The sequence below is a fragment of the Phyllostomus hastatus genome, unplaced genomic scaffold, assembly GCF_019186645.2.
Source record: "Phyllostomus hastatus isolate PE091 unplaced genomic scaffold, TTU_PhHast_1.1 phas_scaffold_345, whole genome shotgun sequence".
Classification (NCBI taxonomy): domain Eukaryota; kingdom Metazoa; phylum Chordata; class Mammalia; order Chiroptera; family Phyllostomidae; genus Phyllostomus; species Phyllostomus hastatus.
Window position 1 is genome coordinate 26831010 of NW_025334024.1, and position 20767 is coordinate 26851776.

The window sequence follows — 20767 nt, forward strand, 5'->3', positions numbered from 1 at the left end:
GCCCTTTTCCTGTCTTTCCCCGGAGCAGAAGGACTTTGTGGCAGAGGCAGAGGCAGAGGCCTTTGTTGGAGCCGCCTTGGCAGGGGTCCTCCCGGTGTTGCTGGAACTGGGGAGGGGCGGGGCTAGGAGGACTGGGTGGGGAGACCCGAGTGGTGACCCATGCGAGAGAAGGCGGTGGCCGTACCCCCTCGTGCAGGGAGTCACCACGGGGGAAGGTGAGGCAGGAACTGCAACCCTGTGGGGTTCCTGAAAGTGTGGGGGCATCGGGACACGCGTGGGGTGCCAGGAACCGGACGGGGTAGAGCCGTTGCGCAAGGTGGGTCTAACCCAGGTCGTGCCTCTGCACGTGCGAGGTGAACCCTGCACGCCTACAGTGCCAGCCCCGCCCCAGGCCCGCGCTGCGAAGCGAATGCGGCCCAGCGGAAGCAGCGGCTGAGCCCGAGTCTCGCTCGCAGGGAGCGACCAAGGCCCTTTGCTCGTGGAGACAGCACCAAACCCCAGGGATCGAGTTCCGCCAAAAATGCACGAGAGCCGGGTTTGCAGTAAAGAAAGGCATTGATTGATTTATTAGGATCGGCCAGTCGGGAGGCGGGCCAGCCCGAGCTCTGGAAGGAGAGCCTCCGTGGCCTGGGGGTTACAGAATCTATAGAGCAAAATCACAAAATCACAGGGGTAGGGGTCGGGGGTCGTGCTGGGAGCTGATTGGTCAGGGGTGGGCAGAGAGTAAGAAATCACATCTTTAGGGCCTAGGGAGAAAGATTGCTGAGGTCTTGCTTGGGTGCTGAGCTGGCAGCTGATTGGTCAGGGGTGGGCAAAAAGTAAGAAATCATCTTAGTGCTTGAGAAAGTGCTGAGGTCTTGGGCGCTGGGCGGGGAGCTAATTGGTCAGGGGTGAGCAAAAGGTAAATCATTTCTTTAGGGCTTGAGAAAGAATGCTGAGATCTTGGGTGCTGAGCGGGGAGCTGATTGGTCAGGGGTGAGCAAAGGTAAGAAATCATTTCTTTAGGGCTTGAGAGAGAATGCTGAGATCTTGGGTGCTGAGCGGGGAGCTGATTGGTCAGGGGTGAGCAAAGAGTAAGAAATCATATCTTTGGGGCTTTAGGAGAAAGAATTCCGAGGTCGGTTTCTGCGGCCAGAACTGGTGTCAAGGAGCAGTGGCCAGGCCTCATCCATCTGAGGTTCAGGAGCTGAAACACAATTCAGATTGAGATGTTATTGTTAGCCGGCCTGGGGTGGGAACCCCTGACCCTCCATCGGAACCTGGCTGCTGCCTTCTGCACCGGGGTCCCGGACCCTCGCCGTCAGGGAGCAGTGGGGGGGGGGCAGCAGGGCGTGCGAGAGAGAGGGAGAGGGAAAGTGGCCGCTCCCACGCCACGGTTCAACTCAGTCCAAGTCACCAGGACCCTCGGTTTCGGGGCCGGGGTGTGCGGGCCGGCCATATCTGTTTCAGCTCCTTTGACCCCGTCCTTGCCTGTCCCTCCACTGCTGGGGTGGACTTTGGGCTGCTCAGCGGGGGCTGCCAGCCGGGAGCCTGGGGGCCGCCTCCGGCCACGGTGCTTCGGCCTGCGCAGCTGTGGAGGCAACACTAGGGGGCAGGCGTGCGGTCGGGCCCGGCACACCAGAGGCCCGGGGGCTGCCGTGGGCTCCTGCCCAGCTCGAGCCCCACGTCCACATTCGCCTCGAGCCTCGGGCTTAGGGAATTCTGCTGACGCGTTCGACATACTGTGAGCAAAGATGGGTCCCAGAATCCACGCAGACACGGGGCCCAGTTTTCCCCGTGGAGAGCTTAGGCTTTTTGTGGGATCGCTTCCTGTTTTCTTGGCACCTGTGATGCTGTGAAGTGGTGGTCCCGGCACCCGCCCCCCCACAGCCCCAGGCAGCTGATGCGGTGGAGGCCTGGCTGGCTGGGAGCCGGCTGGGAGCGGGCTGCTTGGGGAGATGGGAAGGACTTGGCCTCGCCGAAGGTGAGGTCCAGGGAGGAATCACCCTGTCTCTGGGCCCCGAGACTTCTGCCAGAGGCCGAAACCCCAGGCTCCTTAGGCTAATTTGTATCACACGGCAGCCCTTGCCCCAGTGGGGCGGTGCAGTGTGGAAGGAAATGGAAGCTTCTGATTGGTCAGTCCTGGCTCTTTGGGAGCTGGGGTCGAGGCGTGCACCCTGGAAGTCACGCTGAGTGCAGTGAGCCAGAACCGGAGAAAGCTGACTCCACGCAGAATCCGAAATGGCCCAACTCGTGACTCGCAGAGGCAGAGAGCAGAAGGGCGGTTCCCGGGGGCGGGGGCGGGGGCGGGGGCTGGGGGGCGGGGGCAGCGGGAGGTGTCAAAGGGCGCAGAGTCCGCTTTCCAAGACCACCGCACCCTGCAGGGCCCTGGGCCTGCAGCCAGCGGCACAGCGCGGTTCTGAGTATAACTCTGCACGCACGAACATCTGCTAACAGGGCGGCGCTCACGGCCAGTGTTTGCGCCATAGAAAGTCGTGTGGGAGGAAACTAGCGGAGGCGACGGGTCCGTTTATGACCTGGGTTGTGGTGCCGGTTTCACGGGCGAGTACTTACCTCCAAACTCAAGTCGTGCTCATGAACTAGGTGCAGCCTTTTATCTGCCCATCACACCCCAATAGTGTTTCTCAAAAGGAAACGACAGAACATAAAAAATCACAGAACTACATTTGCCGTCTACATGGCTGTGGAAATTTTGCTGTGAACGTACCAATTTCTAGGCCCCCATATGGTGAGATCCTACAGTGAAAAAATGAGCCCAGTGCCTCACAATTGTGTCTGGGCTAGCTAACCATATTATCATTTTAAAATGAAATACACGTGTTGCAACAATAATCGTGTTTTGGCACTTGCAGTGTTTTGGCGTCAGCAGAGGCTGGGCAGATTTCCTGAGCACGTGTGAGAACAGACTGGCCGGACCTTGCATCCTGTGTCAGCGTCAGAGGCCCGCAGTGTGACCGATGCCGTGTGTTGATGGGGAAGGGCTGAAGCGTGAGAAGAGTGAAGGGGGGGTGTGTCCCAGGCTGAGGAAACAGCAAGTGCAAAGGCCCTGAGGCAGGAGCGTGCCTGGAACGTTCCAGGAGCTGCCTGGTCCTTGGAGTCTGGAGTGCAGTGGGGAGGGAGTGGTGGGGTGGAGTGGGGATGGGGGAGTGGGCGGCGGCAGCTGGGTCACTGGGGGTCTCATTAGCCTTCAGTCTGCGTGAGACAGGGACCATCAGAGGGTCCAAGCAGAGCACAGCACACCTTGACCTGAGGCTTACTGTGCTCACTCTCACGTGGGGTAAAGAACAGACTGGGGGGAGGTGGGGCAGCCAGAGCCCAGCCAGGAGGCTGGCACTGTCGTCCAGGTGAGAGGTCAGAGGTCGTGGTGGTCACAGTGGAGGCATCGGAACACCTTGGGGTCATCTGTTTTTTTGGCATAACCCCCTGCTCTCCTTCTCTCTGCGCGTGACCTTGAGTTTTACTGCCGGGGAAGCACAAGGACACACCCTCTAATCAGCCCATTTCCTGGTGCAAACCGGCTAAGAGTTAATGGCTGTGGCAGATGGGGCCTCCCTGCACCCCCTGCCGCGTGGGTTCAGGCAGAAAGACCCCGGGAAAGGCAGCCTCCGAGGTGAAGGCGTGGGTGGCAGGTGGTCTGGGTCGTGGTCTCCTCCCAACCCCTCAGAAGCGGGAGCCCCTCCCCCGCTGACCCCAGAGGGCTCCTGGCCCTTGGTCGCCAGCTTTCCGGCAGGAGCTGGCTGCACCCGGACTGGCACAGCTGGGGCCGCCCGGCGGGCCCAGTGCCGGCAGGGAGCACTTTTCCTGAGAGGCTGCCCGAGTGGCCCTCGGTGACTGACGGGCTAACTCTGAGGGGGCCGGGGCCACCAGGAGTCGGGGCGGGGGGGTGCTGCCCAGGGACACCGCTGCCCCTGCATCCCTACCCCCACACAGGTGGGCCAGACACACCGGACCCCAGCTGACCAACCTCATCCCTAGTCATGCGGGCACATTTGGGGGCCTGATAGCTGGGCGGTGTCAGGAGGGGTGCAGCCATGGCCTGGCACTCTCAGCCCGCGACCTCTCCCGATGGCTTCCTGTTCCTCCCCCCCCCGAACCCCTGGGCTCCCGGCCAGGGCGGCCAGGGCTGGAGATGTCACCCCTGGGGCCTGGAGCCCTGCGTGTGTGAAGGGCTGCAGGGTCGCTAGGCATCTCTGATCCAGGGAAGGAAGACTCCAAGTTCTGCTTCTGATGGGGGGGCGGGGGGCAGGGATGTGGCTGTGGGGGGCGAAGCCGGGTGCGAGACAGACACCTGTGGGGGGGGGGGGCGGGCGCTACAGGCAGGAACTTTCGAAGGCGTGGCCGCCCGAGGGAAGGTTTGGGAGATGACCCTGGGAGGGTGTTTCAGGATCTTAGATGAAAGGCTCAGCGACAATGTTTCTCCAGCGTCCACCGCTCCCCTCTGTGCTCTGGGCCCCTAAGGGGGCTGCTGCCCTGCTGGGGACCACCAAGCACTTTGTCTGGCAGAACCCTAAAAGTCTTCCAGAGGGAGCCTTTTCAGGAATGCAGGTTAGGGTTTGCTTTAAGAGCATGGACTTGTTTAAAATGTCCACACACCGCCCTGGCTGGTGCAGCTCAGTGGCTGAGCGCAGCCTGCACACCAAAAGGTGGCCAGATCAATTCCCGGTCAGGGCACATGCCCGGGTTGCAGGCCAGGTCCCCGGCTGGGCATGTGCAAGAGGCAACCAAGTCTCTTGCACATTAATGTTTCTCTCCCTCTTTCTCCCTCCCATCTCGTTTCTAAAAGTGAGTAAATAAAAAAAAGTCCATATATTCTCTGAGAAAGTTTAATTTTTGCTTTGCTGCATGCATTCTTCCCACTGCCCACCAGAGGGCACTTGACCACCCACTAGGAGGGGTGTGGTGGACTCCCCTTGAGTTATTCAAACTCCCTGCGCCTTCCCTGCCTGGAGCCGCTGTGGGGGGTGGAGAGAGGTTTGTCTCGACGCCTTTACTGAAAGGAAAGCGCCCTTTAAAGGGTGTCAGGAGAAACTGCTGCCTGTCGCTGGGGGAAATGCAGACAGGAAGGGTCTCTGCTGTCACCTTTGCCCAGTCACATTCTGGGGACTGTGAGGGTGCACCTGGCTTTAATGCTCCTTCAAGTGATGGAGTCTTTTTCTCTTCTCCACACCTGAAGGAACGTTTGGTAACTTGTCACGGGAGGGGGGGGGGAGGGAGGGCGAGTGCGCTCGAACGCTGTCAGAGTTGACGTGCACCATTTCGGGGCCCTGAGGCCTGGGCTTGGCCGCAGGGGAGGCAGCAGGTGCGGGGCTGACCGGAAGAAGCGATGGCACTGAGGCTCCGCGGCGGCCTGCGCTCCCATCTGCGAGCACGGCAGCCGCAGCTCGCCACCTAGTGTCCTCCGAACGCGTCTCCTCTGCACCCAGTGCACGTGCACTCGTGTCCGCGCGCCCGGCAAGTGGACTTGCAGGCCGTAAGTCGGCCTCGACAAAGCCAACGGCACCGAGTCAGCCTCCAGGGTGGGGAGTAGGAACAGCCAAAGCACCCATTTGCACGTTTCTGCAAACGTACAAATTCACCAACACTGGAACGGTGGGAGGCGGAACCGCTCCACCGTTCTTCCGACCCGGTTTCTGTAAAGTGCGGGCTCCAACACGTAGCTTGTAGGTGAAGGACTCTGAGACAGGAGTCCCCCACCTTCCCGGTGGCCGGCCCTGAGAATAAACCACTGTCCTTGCCATCAGCACCTGCCTCTGGACTGTTGGCTGTCGTGGTGGCCGACAGCCGGGCCTGCATTCCGGTACAATGTTTACGGGAGCAGACCCTCGAGTGACTTGTGTCAGCACGGGCCAGGACATGTCACCACTGGGGTGCAGTCCCACTACAGCAATAGCTCAAGGAGTCGCAGTCTCCTCCCCCATCAGGCACCCCGCCAGAAACGCCGAACCTAACCAAGTCTTCAGACCTTACAGGAAATACAGGGATAGAGGGTCAGGCTAAACACCACCACAAGAAATCCACGATGCGAAACACCCTGGCTTGTTCAGATAGTCCATGTGGGAGGGGTGGGAAAGGACTGTTCTAGAATAAGCAGATTAAAGAGACAAAACCAAATGCAGTCAATGAAACTTGATTGGCTCCTGGCTTAGGAAGACAATAACCACAAAACCTTCTTTTTATGACGTGATAATTAGGATAGTTTAAACAGGTGCTTATGGTGCAGGGAAGCTAGGAATTCAGGGAATTTTCTTAAGTGTGGTGGAACTGGAGTTCTAGGGGGCATCTTTGTCCTTAGCAGATAGATACACGCTGAAGTTTTCAGGAACAAAGGTCATGATGGCTGTAACTAATTTGCAAGTGACTCAGGAGGAAAAAACTGGGAAGAGGAAATATGGCAAAACCATTATGCATTGTTAATCCAGGTGGCGAGTGTAAGGGTGGTCACTGTACTCTATTTTTTCACATCACTGAAAATTTCCATAATGAAAAGCTGGAATAAATGACAGTGACCATGTCACTGGCTTTGGGTAGCAGACTCTGCAACACACTGACACACCCTGTCTTCTCAGGATCGCTACTTACCTACTGTAAGAAAGGAGGGGTCCGTGGCTGGCACAGTGCCCTCCCACAGCGAGTCTGAGCCTGCCACTCCAGCTAAAGCCAACCTGAAGTCTTTACTGCCTTTCCAGACGCTCTAAAACCACAGAAGGAGGTGGTCTTGCAAAGATAAGGGCAATTGAGAAGATTGTTCCTGCCGCCGCCGGTGGGGTCGTTATCGGCGTGCTCAGGGAGTGGCGGTTATTTGTAGCTCTGTGCCACGTTCAAAGTGCTGTTCGGTTATAAAGAAAATCAGTTCTCTCTGGCCCTCTAGGAGCTGCAGTGTTGTATACTGGTTGATTTTCCTTAAGGCATGAGTATATTCACAGCAGTCCATCAGCTCCTCTGACTTAGATTTGAAATGCGGTGTTCTGCAAGCCCCACCCCTTCATCTATCTAATTACCCATTTACTGATTCCCTCAAGGGCCAGGAGCTACGGGGGAAGACAGGGTACAATCAAAAAAGCAGACGCACGCTTCAGGTGTTGATGAGCAAGAGCGGCAGTGACCAGTGGGGAGGCGGACGGGACAGAAGCCGCACCGCCTTCTGCACAGTGTTTCTCAGACTTCTACCACTGTCAGAAATGCAGGGTTTCTGCCATGCCTGAGGGTCATTGTTAACTACAGAACTGTCACTTAAGATCCCTTAAATCCATTCACTTAGAACAACTTAAATGCCTACTGTGGTCTCATCCTAGACATCGCTAGTCATACAAATCATGGCTTTGAGATGTTACTTTTTCCTGACACATTAAAATGTGAACATGCAGCTGGGCAATCAATCATCTCATGGGTCTCGACCAGCACGCGCAACCGGCGATACAGGTGCCACGCCGTCTGGGACCCTCCCCTTCCCAGAAGGCTTCGGGGGCAAACGGATCGCGATGAAAATATTGGCTTGTACGTGTTTGCTCGTATCAGAAACACAAACACATTTCAACTCGCCATAATGTTGCCCCTTCCTTCTGTGAAGGCCTCCCTCTGGTCGTGAGTCAGAGATCCACTTTGCACAGTCGACGCCCCAGAAACCGAAAGGAAAGCGGATTCAGTATGGTTCTGGCCACTGGAAATGAGCCGGTGGTGAACGCTCGGAGAGATCACATAGCTATTCAGCCCAGCTAGCTGCAAGAAGGGTTCGTCTTCAGACGCAGACACCACATATGCTCCAAAAGCTTAGAGTAAGGAGCATCACATGAAGCGACTGAGAACGTTTTATAGGCAAAGTTTAGGGTCAGGTGGCTTTCTTTCTCAGAGCTTTATATTTTGGTCTTAGAGTTCAGTGCCTCCAGGCTGCCTCCTCACTCATTTTCCTTTGACTAGGTCGCCCTCATGCTGAGCTGCTTTCTCGATGCAGAGCTGGGGCCACGCAGGTGGGTAGGTGCTTTAAACACACTTTAAATTGCTTCTGTCTTTCCTTTGTTGGATATTTCCCACATCCCCACTACACGCAGGCCTTGGGCTGGATGCTGGGGAAACCACCCAGAGCAAAACAGACACAGCTCCGGAACCGTGGGGTGTGCAGTGCAGCGCGGGAGAAAGACACGAAGCCGTCTCCCAAGCAAACAGAAAAGGGCTCCGAGGAAGCCGTGTCTGAACTGAGAGTGGGGGCAGGGGGGAGGGGGAGTGAAAAGAATGTTTCAGGCAAAGGAAACATCCGGTGCAAAGCGCCCTCTAGGGATGGGGCAGGACGGGAGAGCGTCATGCCTCCGAGGAATTGAGAGTGGCTGGAGCCTGGGACCAGAGGGACCTAGACAGGTGTTGGCCCTGCCATGCTGGGCCCACAGCCACGGTAAGGAGTTTGGTCTCTGATCTAAGGGTGACAGGACCCACTGAAGGGGCGGACTCGGCAAAAACCAAGGCTATGTGTCAGGCACACGAGCAGCAGCACTTACAGAAACACCCCAAACATCGCCCATCCAAGACGACTAGTCCCCCTCTTCCCCCCTCCCATAATCCACGTGGTTTACTGTTCTGTCTCAGCGAATGGCCTCATCATTCATCCAGCAGCTCAAGCCAGAAATCTAGGTGTCACCCATGATATGCCTGTTATCGTCACCCCACTGCCCCATATCTCGTCTGTGGCCCAGTCCTGCCCGTCTCTGGAGGCCACTCACCTCCCCATCCCCACCGTCGTATTTGTGCGGTTGTCTCTTGCTGAACGACTACAGTGGTTTCCCCAGTGCTCTCCTACTCTTGTGGCCCTACGACCTGTTCTCCACACACAGTCCCTGTTTCCAGGTACAAATCTGACCGTGCCCCTCGTCTGCCTGAAGTCCAGGGGTCCTGGGGAAACCCTGACCAGCCGAGCCAAGCGTGGCAGACTGGGTCCGCTTGCCCCTGATGATTATGGGTGGAGACCCAGTGACTCATTTATGGTTCCTGACACATGGTTATTGCTTCTAGGGAGCTGCTGGGAAAGGTCTGCCAGCTCTTCCAAAGGAACCACAGGAAGAAAAAGACCTTTTGTTGTGCCTGGCATGGCGGCAGCCATCTTGCTACCAGCCTGGAAATGCACCCGGGGATAGCAAGTAGAGCAGTGCCTAAAGAGGGGTGCCACCCCAGGGGCCTGCCCTGCCCTGCGAGAGAAAGCACTTTGTCACGTAGCTCAATTTAAGTTGGGTTTTCTGGTATTTGCAGCTGTAAGGATTCTGACTGGTATGTGTCTGAGGCACCAGGGCCTCGAGGGCGGTTGGATACGCGCACCCGAAGCTCAGGGGCGAGGTCTGAGCTGGAGAAATACGAGTCCCAGGTACAGCTTGGGGAAGGGCTGAGAGTGCCGAGAACAGAGTAGAGCGAGATGGAAAAAAGTGTTGGAGAGGGCGATGAGCCTGCGAACCAGACATGCCAAGGAAGACCACCTCTGGCCAGCAGAAAATACTTTCTGCTTGCCTCTTAACAGAGACTTACACACCTAAGTGTACTAAAACTGGATGAAAGGAAGTGGTTTAGGAGTGTTTCCAACGAGGAGAGGAAGTTGGGCTTCAGAACCTACCCTTGGGATTAACGTGAGGAGGGTTCGGCTGCCCGCCATTTAACACGGCCATTTTACCAGGATTTCCAAAGCAACCAAACAACTGAACAACCTGGTCAGAGTGTGAGGCACTGAGTTAGGTGGGGGCTGGACAAGCCTCCCAGGAGAAGGCACCATTGTAAGGAAAGGCGCGGAGGCGCCGACGCCGGGGCAGCGGTCTCAGGAGGAGCCCGGGGACCAGTGCGGAAGATGAGACAGGAACACGGGAATGGTCAGCACTGGGCGTACCTCGCGGAGTTAGGCCTGACTCAGTCTGAAATGGCTCTTGAGTTGGTGGAAAGCTTTTTGAGCAGTGTTAGTGCTGGTAAAGGCATTCCAGATCCAAGTGCAGGCTTGTGAGGTAGAAATACATAAAAATGACGAAAGGACCAGAGGCTAGAGTGCCATAGGAGGCCTTCTCAAACTCCTGAGTATGCACCGGAATCTGTGACAAATGTAAATTTCTAGTACTCATCACTGCCCTACCTAACCCCATCCCACATTTTGGATCCGGTCTGTTAATCAACCAATGGTCGTTGGTGCCAATTCAATGCCAGCAGGAACCCCCAGTTTGGGATGTGTCAGTAAAGGGAACATCTCAGTTGTGATACTGCAGAGCTGTGAGGAGGGAGGTAGGTCTGGCCCGAGGTGGTGAAACGCGTCTCCATTCAGTCTTTGATAGAAAGGGAGACAGAGAGGAGCTGACCTATATACCATATTCTGCCCTGTACAATGCGTACTTTTTTGCCCCAATTTTTTTAGGGAAAAATAAGGACGCGCATTATACAGGGGTATAATTATTACACATCATGGGTATAATCAGTGTAATAACGCACACAAACACGTGGGTGTGCATTATACACAGCAAAATATGGTAAACAGGAATCCCGCCCATGGTCTCTGATTGGTCTGTCTTCATGCAAATGAGGACTCCAAATCCTTTGATTGGTCCAAAAGGTACTGTCCTGATTGGTCAGAACGGAGTCATTTTGGCTGATGGGCGAAATAGGTTCAGAGCCTCTTGTGTAAGAGCTGACTGGGATGGCTGGAACACGGGGAAGGCAGTCCAGGCTTCTCCCTGAAGTGCGCTTTGGGTTGAGGGGTCCCTGTATACATTTGAGCCCAGTTAGCCGCCAGCAGCCCTTCTCATGACTGTCTTCTTTCTCGGGGTCCACGCATACATTTTTCAAAGCTCCTTTGGCAGCACTGCTCTCGCGGGATGACTCGGGAGTTTGGTTCCCATCATCGGCATCCAAGCGCCTCTACTCTTTGACGTAGAAAACGGGTGTTCCTCGATATACGTAAAGCGGTGTTCCGGGTTCTCTCCACTTGACACGCCCTCTCGTTCCTGGTCAACGCGGCGGTCAGGGGCCTGGTGGCGCTGCCAGGAGCAGTCCAGTATTTGATGGACCGGGACGGTCACGTGCACCAAAGGCCCGCAACCCCGCAAGTCTCTTGGCGACTTCAGCCCTGTGACGGGCCCCGCCCCGGCCCTGGTTTGGAACACCCGCAGTCACAACCTTTCTGAATGGTTGCAGCGGCCACACACAAATATGTGGGCGGGTCTCAATGGTGACTGGCTGACGCTGTGGCCAATTATGTACCGTCGCTTGTCCGTCTACCGCGGTTTAGACTCCGGATTTGACAATTCTCAGAGCGCTGTTACGTAAGGGGTGGGCCAAGTGGTGCCCCACCCTAGTAGAGGAGATTTCATTGGCAGGACGGAGTGTGGTCTACCCAACGCCCCGGAAAAAGTCCTTGACAGACAGGTGCGGAAGCCACTTGATATCGGGAGGCTGGGCGGAAGCTTCGGAGACCAGGGGTGTGGGGCAGGGGGTGGGTCTCCACTCGGAGCGTAGGGCGGGGCGGGCGGGGAGGGGAGCAGGCAGGAGCCGGGCTGGCGCTGCGGCGGGGATGCTGTGGGTTCCCGACGGCGCTCAGCAGGCCGGGGCACTGCATTGAAGGCACTGAGGTGAGGTGCACTGCCAGGCAGGCGGGTAAGTCCGTGAGGGCCGCGGAGTCTTTAAATGTGGCCGCCAGTGTCCTCGGCCGAGCCGGCATTTTTCTGCCCTGTTGGGTGCTTTTGCCTCCATAGCGATGGCAGCCGCTCTGGTACATGGGGGGCGGGGCTGGGCACCTGTCCGCGTTTGCGGGCACCTGCTGCGCCTGCAGCGGAGGTGGGGCTCCAACCGGCGCTGGGGGCGCTGGGGTCTGTCCGTCCGGGAGCTGGGCTGTGCTGGCCCGCCCCATCCAGGTCCCGCCTTCCCTGGCTCTGACCCCGCACCCGCTGTCCTTGCACCCTAGTTGGGGGGGGGGCGACCCTTCGAGACCTTCAGCCACCCACCCAGAGGGGCTTGTGGGCCCGGGCCATCTCAAGGTAGCCATGAAACTGGGGCATGGCCCCTGCCTTACTTCACATCAAGACAGGTTTGACCAGATTCTCTGGGTGCGCGGAGATGGGTTTCCGCCCCGTTCCTGGGTGCCCGTCTGACTGTCCCCGGCGAGCCGGGCCAAACACGGGCCGTTCCTGTCTGTTTTGTGGGCACTGTTCCGTGGTCTCCTATCATGGCATTTACGGCTGTTCTGGCGATGGATTAAGGTAGTGCCTGTGTAGGGACTGTGGCACGTAGGAGGAAAGCAGCCCCGTCTTTGAGTTTTGGCTCACGCCATGTACGTAACACTCGTACAGGTCCAACATCCTGGCGTGTTTGTATGGCCTAACCGGAAATTTAAAAATTGTTTCCTAATGACTAGGACGTATCTTATGTCTTTGGTCTATCTATGTCACTCCTGTTGGAAAGCGCTGTACTGCGCCTGAGATAGACTAGACCGCTAATGAATGGTGTCGTTATTTCCAGGTGATTATGTTGCAACTGTAGACAGTATACCTCCTGCTGAAACATAGGAAGAACTGGGGGCAACTTTTATTTTTTAAAGGCAAAGTTACAGAACCATTACGTGTTAGAATTGGAGGGGACCTTACAGGTAACTGGCCCCCCCCAGTCACCTGTAACTTTACGTGGGAGGCGATCACTGTGTCCCAAGGGGACGGGTGTCCTCCCTGTGAAATCAGGTCCGTCTTGGATGACAGTGGGGTGCTGCGCACTGTCTGGCTCTGGAAACCAGTGCTGTGTTCATTTGAGCCAACCAGGACACATTTTTGATGTTCCAAGTACTTTCATGCATATCATAGTCCTCTTTAAAGGCAAATTTGCAGAAAACTTTTAGTACTAAGTTGCTATTTACAGGATGTAAGTCAGCAGGTCTGTGGAAGAACCAGAGTCGTCATTCCTTGGGTTAATTACTGGGTGGCATCAGGTCAGCGGTAATGGGCACTGGCAGGTACGGGAGATCTCGTCCTCTGTGGGTGGCATAGGCTTGTCGGAAAACACATTTTTGCTGATTAGGGACATATCTGGCACATGATCCTCTAACGATTAACTTCTTATGAATTTATTAAGATGTTGCTAAATTTTGACACTTTTCACCTCCAGCCTTCTGATTGGTGCAAATTGGAATTCAGAGAAGGAACTCTGCCTTTTGTGGGGGACATCGCCAGAGCAGAGGAGGTGCTGTTCTTACAGATGGGCTTGCTGTTGTCCCTTTGCTTCTCTTCCTTTGTATTTCTAGTAAATGACCCACTGACTTTGTGACCTTAGGGACATGCTTTCTTACCCACTGACTAGAAGCTCTAGCGGAAGACCTGTGTTTGTGAAAGCTCTCTTACACTCCTCTGCTGCATTTGTGTATGTTGGCTGGAAAATGCTGGAATGCCCAACCCTGCAGCCTCCACCCTTCAAGCAGCGGAGAGGCCATTTTGGCGGGACGGTCCCAGTAGGGCCCCATTAGCCCTCTCTGTTGCATGCCCCCCGTTCCCTCGTCGTTTTTATTCCTGGCAGAGAGAATCAGTGTGTTCTTGACACAGGTGACTTAATACACACTTAAAAATGGATCTTTAATTCCCTGTCACCCTGAGAACAGCACTAGATTTTTTTGTGTTATGTGGGTAGAGTGCCTTCCGAACCTGGTGTTCCTGGTAGTCAAATGCCTCGGTATTATGGTACCGGCAACTGTTAACAGTCCATACCTTCTGCATTCCTGACACCAGAGCCGGGCTGTGCCACTGAATATTCTGAGTCCTGGCCAAGCACCGGGCACCCACATTCCTGCAGACACTTAAAGGTGGGAAAGAATTTGGAGTCAAAAGACAGAGAGGGTATTCAAGGAGACTATTTCTGAAAACACTTTTCCCCCTAGGTTCTTAAAGCTATGTATTATATAATGTTATACTGTGCCCCTACTGATAGTGTCAGCTTTAGCTCCTAATCATTTTTGTCGTCCTAACTTTTGGTGTGGGTGTTTGTGCTTCCCGTCTCATCTTCAGGGAGAGTGAGTCTGCGGCACGGACGAGTTTGATGACACACAGACTACTGCGTTTGTGTGTGTGGAGCACACGTTATGAACCCTTTCTGGAGCATGTCTGCAAGCTCTGGACGCAAAGTAAGTCTAGTGCATAGACTCAGTGAGGAAACTGTGTGCCTCACAGGAGAGGCCAAAATAATCCTTACTGAGGTTGCTCTGGAATCTTAACAAGATTATTTTGTTTTCCTAGTTCAGGTTTTACTTTTGAGAAGTGATTATTTTGTCGATTACAGTTAGTTTCTGAGACTGACATCACATCTAAAATAGAAATCGTCCCGGTAATCATGATTCTAAGACTGTTTTGACAGGTGATAATTACATATCGTGGAATTTGTCACTTGTTACTATAGTTGCTCTTACTAAACTGCAAGATTCTATGGTTCGAAACCCCTTGGGAAAGGTCAGTCCAATGTGGTCAAGTCAGACTTGAAGGCACTGGTTTTTCTAAATAAAATGTTTTTTAATTGCAAAAATAATACATTGTAGGAAGGCCAAACACATGTAGACAAAAAGAAAATAAATATAACTCATAATTCCACCTCTATGAGACCACCACTATTAATCATCTTTTTTAATGCACATGACATACATTTTTAGTGCAGCTAATTAAGCAGCCTGTGCTGTCCTGGAGCCAAGGACGCACGTGTCAGAGGGGCGTCTAGTCGGACTCATTTAGACCTTCATCTCTGCTGTGGATGTAGCTCATGCTGGGGAGAGTCCGAGTGTCGAAACGTATCCATTAGGGACAAGATCAAAATTAGACCCGTTGCGAGGGAGCTACTAGCGTCCTTCTTTGTTTCTAACCCAGGTGCTGTTAGGGGGTGACTAATTTCAGTCATCTCTTGATTTTTTAAAAGTTTTAAAAGATTTTCATTTATTTTTAGAGAGAGGGGAAGGGAGGGAGAAAGAGGGAAAGAGAAACATTGATGTGCAAGAGATCGGTTGCCTCTCTCATGGCCCCAACCAGGGACCCGGCCCATACAACCCAGGCATGTGCCCTGACCAGGAATGGAACCTGTGACCTTTCGCTCTGCGGGACAGTGCCCAACCCGCGGAGCCGCACCAGTCAGGGCCATCTCTACTGATTCAGAGCTGCGTAGCACCTGACCTCCTACAGCGTCTAACTGCCCAGGGATTTTTGTAGCCTGTCTGGGTGTCTAATTGTGTACTAACCCCTTGCCCTTTTGGGGGGCCAATTTCTTTCTTTCACTGAAATATTGTAAACACTGGCTTCGTCTGTATAGGACGCAGCTAACAAGAGTTTTCTAGTGCTTTAGTCTTGCTTCGGGTTTAGTCTGCTCTTTCTGAGGCCCTCCTGCTGGAAGGCCTTTCAAGTCCCCCTGATCTGGTGCTAGAATACCCTTGAAAAGGGTATTCCAGCTTTCAGGTCAAGGACTACGATGACATGCGCTGCTGAGATTTAAGAGTCATCCTAACAGGTGTTCTCACCCCCTCCCCTGGAACAGCGGTCTGATGGCGACGAGAAGACACTGACAGGGGACGGGAAGACCAGCCCTCCGCGCACTGCTCCCAAGAAACAGCTGCCTTCCATTCCTAAAAACGCGCTGCCCATAACCAAGCCGACATCCCCCGCCCCGGCAGCCCAGTCCGCCAACGGCACACATGCCTCCTACGGACCCTTCTACCTGGAGTACTCGCTCCTCGCAGAGTTGTAAGTTCTTAACAGACTACTCGCTTACCCTTCGAATGCCTCTTGAAGGTAGAGAATGAAAGTCACTTTGATGGGCTAGACTCAGTAAACATCAGCCACTTACTCTTAAAGCTCAAATTCACACCCACCCAGCCTTGATGTGTATAGAAAGATGGAGGCTATCACTGGCAACATCAGTTTTCTTAACCGAGGTCTAAGCAGTGTTTATAAATATCGTCTAGGAAATGTAATAATTCTTATTCAGAGCCTGAATAAGGGTAAGTAATATTTAAAAGCAAACGTGTGCTTCGATTTCTATGCCTGCTTGGACAGCAGGAGCAGGGGGAGAGGGCGATGAAACACTGACGGTGTAGGTCGGGACCTTGCTGTCCCTCTGTGGAGCGGGGACCCACCTCCTGAAGAGGTGGCCGCAGAGGACAGGCCTGTGGGAGGGTGGTGGTCTGCGCTCTCCCGGGGCAGGCCTGGCTGGAGGCTTGCGCTCCTTTCTGGGGGTCAGTCCATAATGGGGGGACTTGATGCACCTGAAGGACTGTCATTAGACAGGGGATCTGATCTAACTTGCTCTACAGGACCCCCCAGGGCCGAATCAGGCGATTATAGGTCGTCATACAGATGAGGGCTCCCTGCAGGAACAGGCTGACTGGTCACAGAGGTCACGAGTGGACGGCAGTGCACGTGTCTTCGGAGGGGGAGGAGCACGTCTGCAGAATGCTGGTCATTATGGCACGGCACCTGGCCCACCACGGGCTCCACGAATGACTGAGTGCCGATGGCATTTGATTTCATTAACCTGTTACAAGGGCTGGAGGTGTGGTGCATTCTGAATTCCAATTAGTTTGAAATTCCTTTGTGCACAGCACTTGACATCACTCCAGCAAGCTCCGCCCCAGCCTTGCGTCCAAGGCTCGCTACGTGCCGTGTTAGTTTAGTGCTCGACGAAGTGCAGCACTGCAGCCAGAGCCACAAGTCTTTTGAGCCCAGGGGGTAAAGGCACACTCTGAGTTGTAACTCAGTGGCACAACTGGAAAAGTAGTTCCCTGGTAGCTGCAGTTTTCTGAAGGCACCCTGAGCGCTCTGTCCCTGCACGAATGCTGTGCTGGCCAGAGGGTCTGAGGCCACCCCACAGGGCCTGCGGGGGCGGGGGCCCCTTTATACCTGCGTCTGCCCAGCATGCTGCTGTGACATGCCGACTTTAGGGCCTTAAAAATGGGGTGACTGCTTCAACGTGATTAAAAATAAGTGTGATGGCCAGTAGGTAGTAAAAACTGTCAACTAAGGGCCAGTAAACTACTTCTCAATTAAAACTCAGGATTGGCAGGTTAGTGCGTTCTAGGGCCCTAGCCTGACCTCGTTCTCCCCGAGGTCTGGTCACGGCCTGGCCCACTGAGCCTAGCGGCTCGCTGGCGAGGAACAGCACAGCGTGGCCGTAGGTGGGGGCCCAGGTCCCCAGAGAGCCAGTGCCACCTTCCTGCCCTACCCTGGTCTTCCCGGTCTCGGCACCCACCGCCTCCCACACCTGGACCAGAGCCGGGTGTCTGCGGCGCGGGGTAGAGTTAGGAGCAGGGCGCCGCGCCAGGGCCTCCCCGATGCCCGCCCTCACCGTCCACACTGCAAGGGAAGCGAAACGCGGCCCTCCGCCGCCCGGACGGTGACCTAACTGAAGATCGGGACACCTGAGTGGGGGCATTTCAGTGGCATTTTGTTCTTAATTACCTACAGTTGTTTCAGATGGCCTTGGGGTGTGTGTGGGTGGGCTCTGTCCTCGCCAATCACAGAAGCAGCAACTTGACCAATACCCTCATTTGCCTCAAACTTAACATCCAGAACTTAAACCAGGTTGCGTGGTTCTGAATTACCTCCACGTTGGTTTCCAAGGTGATGTTTTGGGGAAGTGGATTTCTGGGAGGACAACCTCATTCTTCGTGTGTCCCTGCTGGCTTGAATTTCTTAATCTGAGGCCCTTGGCGGCGAGGCCAGGAGAGGGGCGGCAGGCAGGCCACGTGAGAGGCTGGGATGGCTCAGCCTGTCGAGTTAGGGCGGCAGCTGCCCGACGGGACTGTAGCGCCTCAGAATGTGTGGGGGGGTCGGACCTGTCTGTGGCACGTGCCGCCACGCGTCTCACTGTTGTGCTGCTTCCGTTTCAGCACCTTGGTTGTGAAGCAGCGGCTCCCCGGGGTCTACGTGCAGCCGTCCTACCGCTCGGCACTGAGTAAGGATCCGCCCCGTCCTGCCAGCGGCAGCCTGTGGGCCCCTCCCACACAGACGCGGGCCCTAACCGGCTTCTGTTCCCTGCAGTGTGGTTCGGGGTCATATTCATACGGCACGGACTCTATCAGGATGGCGTGTTCAAATTTACAGTTTACATCCCCGATAACTACCCCGACGGCGACTGTCCGGTAAGTAGGAGCCACCACCTGGCCTCGCGCGCCGGCCAGCGAGGAGCGCGCGCAGGGCCTTAAAGCCTCCTGCTCTCTCCCGACTGACCACTGTCACGGCTTGTCTCCTAACGCGTCCGTCTGCCGCGCAGTCTCCCGGGGGGGGCCTCAGGCTCGGGTGCATCGTTGGCCCTGCCGGCCTCCGCCAGGAGCTTCTCCGTGCCCCGCTGCTCGGGGCGTGCGGAGGCCGCACCGCAGCCCCGCGTGGGTGCCGGGCGCTGGGGTGGGGACCCCCTCACTGCAAGAGCAAGCGCCATGGGGAAGTGGTGAGGCAGTTAAGCCCCGCCCTTGAGGCAGCTCCCTGACGGGGTGCCAGCCTCACCCCGATGCACTCCTCACCCCGTGTGCCTGGGCCCGGCCCCCACCGCTTCCAGTCACGACTGCGCCCCTCTGCCCGCACAGCGCCTGGTGTTCGACATGCCCGTCTTCCACCCGCTGGTGGACCCCGCCTCGGGGGAGCTGGACGTGAAGCGAGCGTTCGCCAAGTGGAGGTGAGTAACGAGGGGCCCTGCAGGGGCGACCGTCAGTGCGAGGACGCCTCGGCAGCCGGCCCGTCTCCCCGCAGGCGCAACCACAACCACATCTGGCAGGTCCTGATGTACGCCAGGAGGGTGTTCTACAAGATCGACACCGCGAGCCCCCTCAACCCCGAGGCTGCCGTCCTGTACGCCCCTTTGCTTTGTACTGAAGGTAAATTTGAAGATGTAGCTAAGTAGATGATGTTAGTAACGTTCTGATTTTTAAACTTTTAACACAGGTATGAAAAAGATGTTCACCTGTTCAAAAGTAAAGTGGTTGACAGTGTCAAGGCAGGCACGGCCCAGCTGTTTGAGCAGCCCAAAATAGAAGACCCCTATGCCATTAAGTAAGTGGCCGTTTTCTACGTACGCTGCCCTCTGCAGTCCCGTGTTGCCATGCTTTGGACTTAAAGTGGGGCTTTAAAGGGGAAGCATGTGATCTGCCAGCCTGCAGCACTGACTGCCAACAAGGCTCCTCATACCTCTGGGGGCTCGTCCCTGAACAAAGAGCTTCCTGTGGACTGGCCCACCGTGCCAGGGAACAGGCTCTGTAGGGACGGTGGTTTCTGCAGGGTGCTGGGACGGCGCTCTGCCAGGCATCGGGGCTTCCTCTGCAGGTGGCAGTTTTAGCTGGAGCCCCTCTAGAATGGCCACGGCCCGGTGCCACCCAGCCCGGGGACAGGAGGAAGCTGAGCAGTAGGCTCCTTCGGGGCTAGGACACTTGGTCCTGGGGTGCGTGTGGGGGGCAGTGTGGAGACTGGTCGGCTGGTGCACCCACTGGCTTTGGTGGCCTGGAGCCATTCCTTAGTCTCGCTCTGCCTCACTTCCTTCATTTTAAATACCAGTGCCTCCCGGGCGGTGGCAGAGTTGAGACGCTCTGTCCCAGGGAGGGTGCGCCGCCCCAGGGAGGGTGCGCCAGCGCACGAGGAAGGGCGGGCACGTGGGGAGGTAGGTAGCCTCTGAAACTTACACGTTGACAGCTGATTAAAGACTACTCTCTAAATCCTAAAATGTTACGACAGCTGCCGTAATAAAACCCAAGCACTAAATCTTCCTCTTCCTTAAGCTTTTCCCCATGGAATCCTGCTGTACACGACGAAGCCAGAGAGAAGATGCTGACTCAGAAAGTAAGTAGATAGCCATTGTTGGACTAGTTAACTCGCTATTTGCTTTGCTTTCTAAAGTGTCTTCCCTGGGGAGTTCTCGTTCTACACAGACAGCTTTTTGGGAAACACGCTTGTACAGGGCTGGAATCTCATCATCAGTCACTTTCTGATTTTCATTTTGATTGTGCCTAGAAACCTGAAGAACAACACAGTAAAAGTGTTCATGTCGCTGGCCTGTCGTGGGTAAAGCCCGGCTCAGTGCAGCCTTTCAGCAAAGAAGAGAAAACAGGAGCCACTTAAGAGCTGGAGAGGCTGGTGCACCGTGCACTTTCCCGCGGCCCCGGGCCCGGTTCCAGTTGACCAGCGGCCGGGACTGCCGCGGAGTAAAACTCTGTGAACGGGACTGACACCAGTGTGGTCCGTGCGCGCTTAGGTTCTAACGGCAAGTTCTAGAGACCTCTCCAGTAACGCGTTACTTCTGTCAGAAGTGTCTTAGGGTGGTGATCTAGTTCAGTACTCCAGATTCTTGGGGACATTGAGGCTTAAGTATTTTTCTGAATGTAAAGCTAAAGGTAAGTGGCATTCATTTAAAACTAATGAGGTAGACAGACTTTAGCGCTATCTAATGACTTTCGAATCAGCGGTGTCAGCTGTACATACGTTGTTGGGGTGTGGAGAGGGAGGGCCCGGAGGAAGCAGGGCCAGAGCGTACTAGCACTTTCAGGTGGAAGAGCACCTGAACCTCAGCCTCCAGCCTGCTGTTCTGCTACTTTACAAGCTGCTGTCACTGAGGTGCGCATTAGGTGAGTGAGAAGAGACCAGAACGTTTGTTCATAGTTGTTTGTTTTTTTAAAGCAAATTACTTACTGTATTTTTGTGGCAGGAGGGAGAAAAAGTGTTAAAACGGTTTCTAATGAAGTCAGATATTTAAGCAACGAATGACTAATGTGTTTTGTAGAGACAAAATAAACCAATAAATGATGGTTCTTTGTCATTTATGCAGGAAACTA

The 20767-nt window shown here is 55.2% G+C and overlaps 2 protein-coding genes and 1 non-coding gene across 10 annotated transcripts in view; 2 read left to right on the plus strand and 1 right to left on the minus strand.

The window, feature by feature from the left end:
• Nucleotides 1-536: 536 nt before the first annotated feature.
• The window catches only part of RBL2 (RB transcriptional corepressor like 2), a 58839-nt gene continuing 38608 nt past the window's right edge, over nucleotides 537-20767 (minus strand). For 2 of the 5 annotated variants that reach the window (XM_045818427.1, XM_045818423.1), the window contains exon 23: nucleotides 537-1186. The gene's annotated coding sequence lies outside the window, so the exon portion shown is untranslated. Of the gene's footprint in view, nucleotides 1187-11620; nucleotides 12982-13559; nucleotides 13780-20767 lie in introns of those variants that run through there. The other 3 variants (XR_006783359.1, XM_045818425.1, XM_045818426.1) reach the window with 3 other exon arrangements.
• Nucleotides 11464-20740, plus strand: LOC123805726 (AKT interacting protein). 4 transcript variants are annotated; one of them, XM_045818432.1, is made up of 11 exons: nucleotides 11477-11601; nucleotides 13099-13173; nucleotides 13989-14104; nucleotides 15493-15698; nucleotides 17843-17907; nucleotides 17994-18094; nucleotides 18536-18624; nucleotides 18699-18797; nucleotides 18891-18998; nucleotides 19718-19778; nucleotides 19950-20740. In XM_045818432.1, exons 3-11 carry the CDS (start codon nucleotides 14063-14065, stop codon nucleotides 20055-20057), a joined length of 879 nt encoding a protein of 292 aa, XP_045674388.1. In that variant the 5' UTR covers nucleotides 11477-11601; nucleotides 13099-13173; nucleotides 13989-14062; the 3' UTR covers nucleotides 20058-20740. The 4 variants fall into 4 exon arrangements, with proteins under 4 accessions (XP_045674387.1, XP_045674386.1, XP_045674388.1 ...); XM_045818428.1 differs by having other exon boundaries at nucleotides 11477-11576; XM_045818431.1 differs by lacking the exon at nucleotides 13099-13173 and having other exon boundaries at nucleotides 11464-11601.
• LOC123806235 lies at nucleotides 16553-16721 on the plus strand. The gene has a single exon (XR_006783467.1). It is a non-coding gene; the product is annotated as a small Cajal body-specific RNA 1 (non-coding RNA).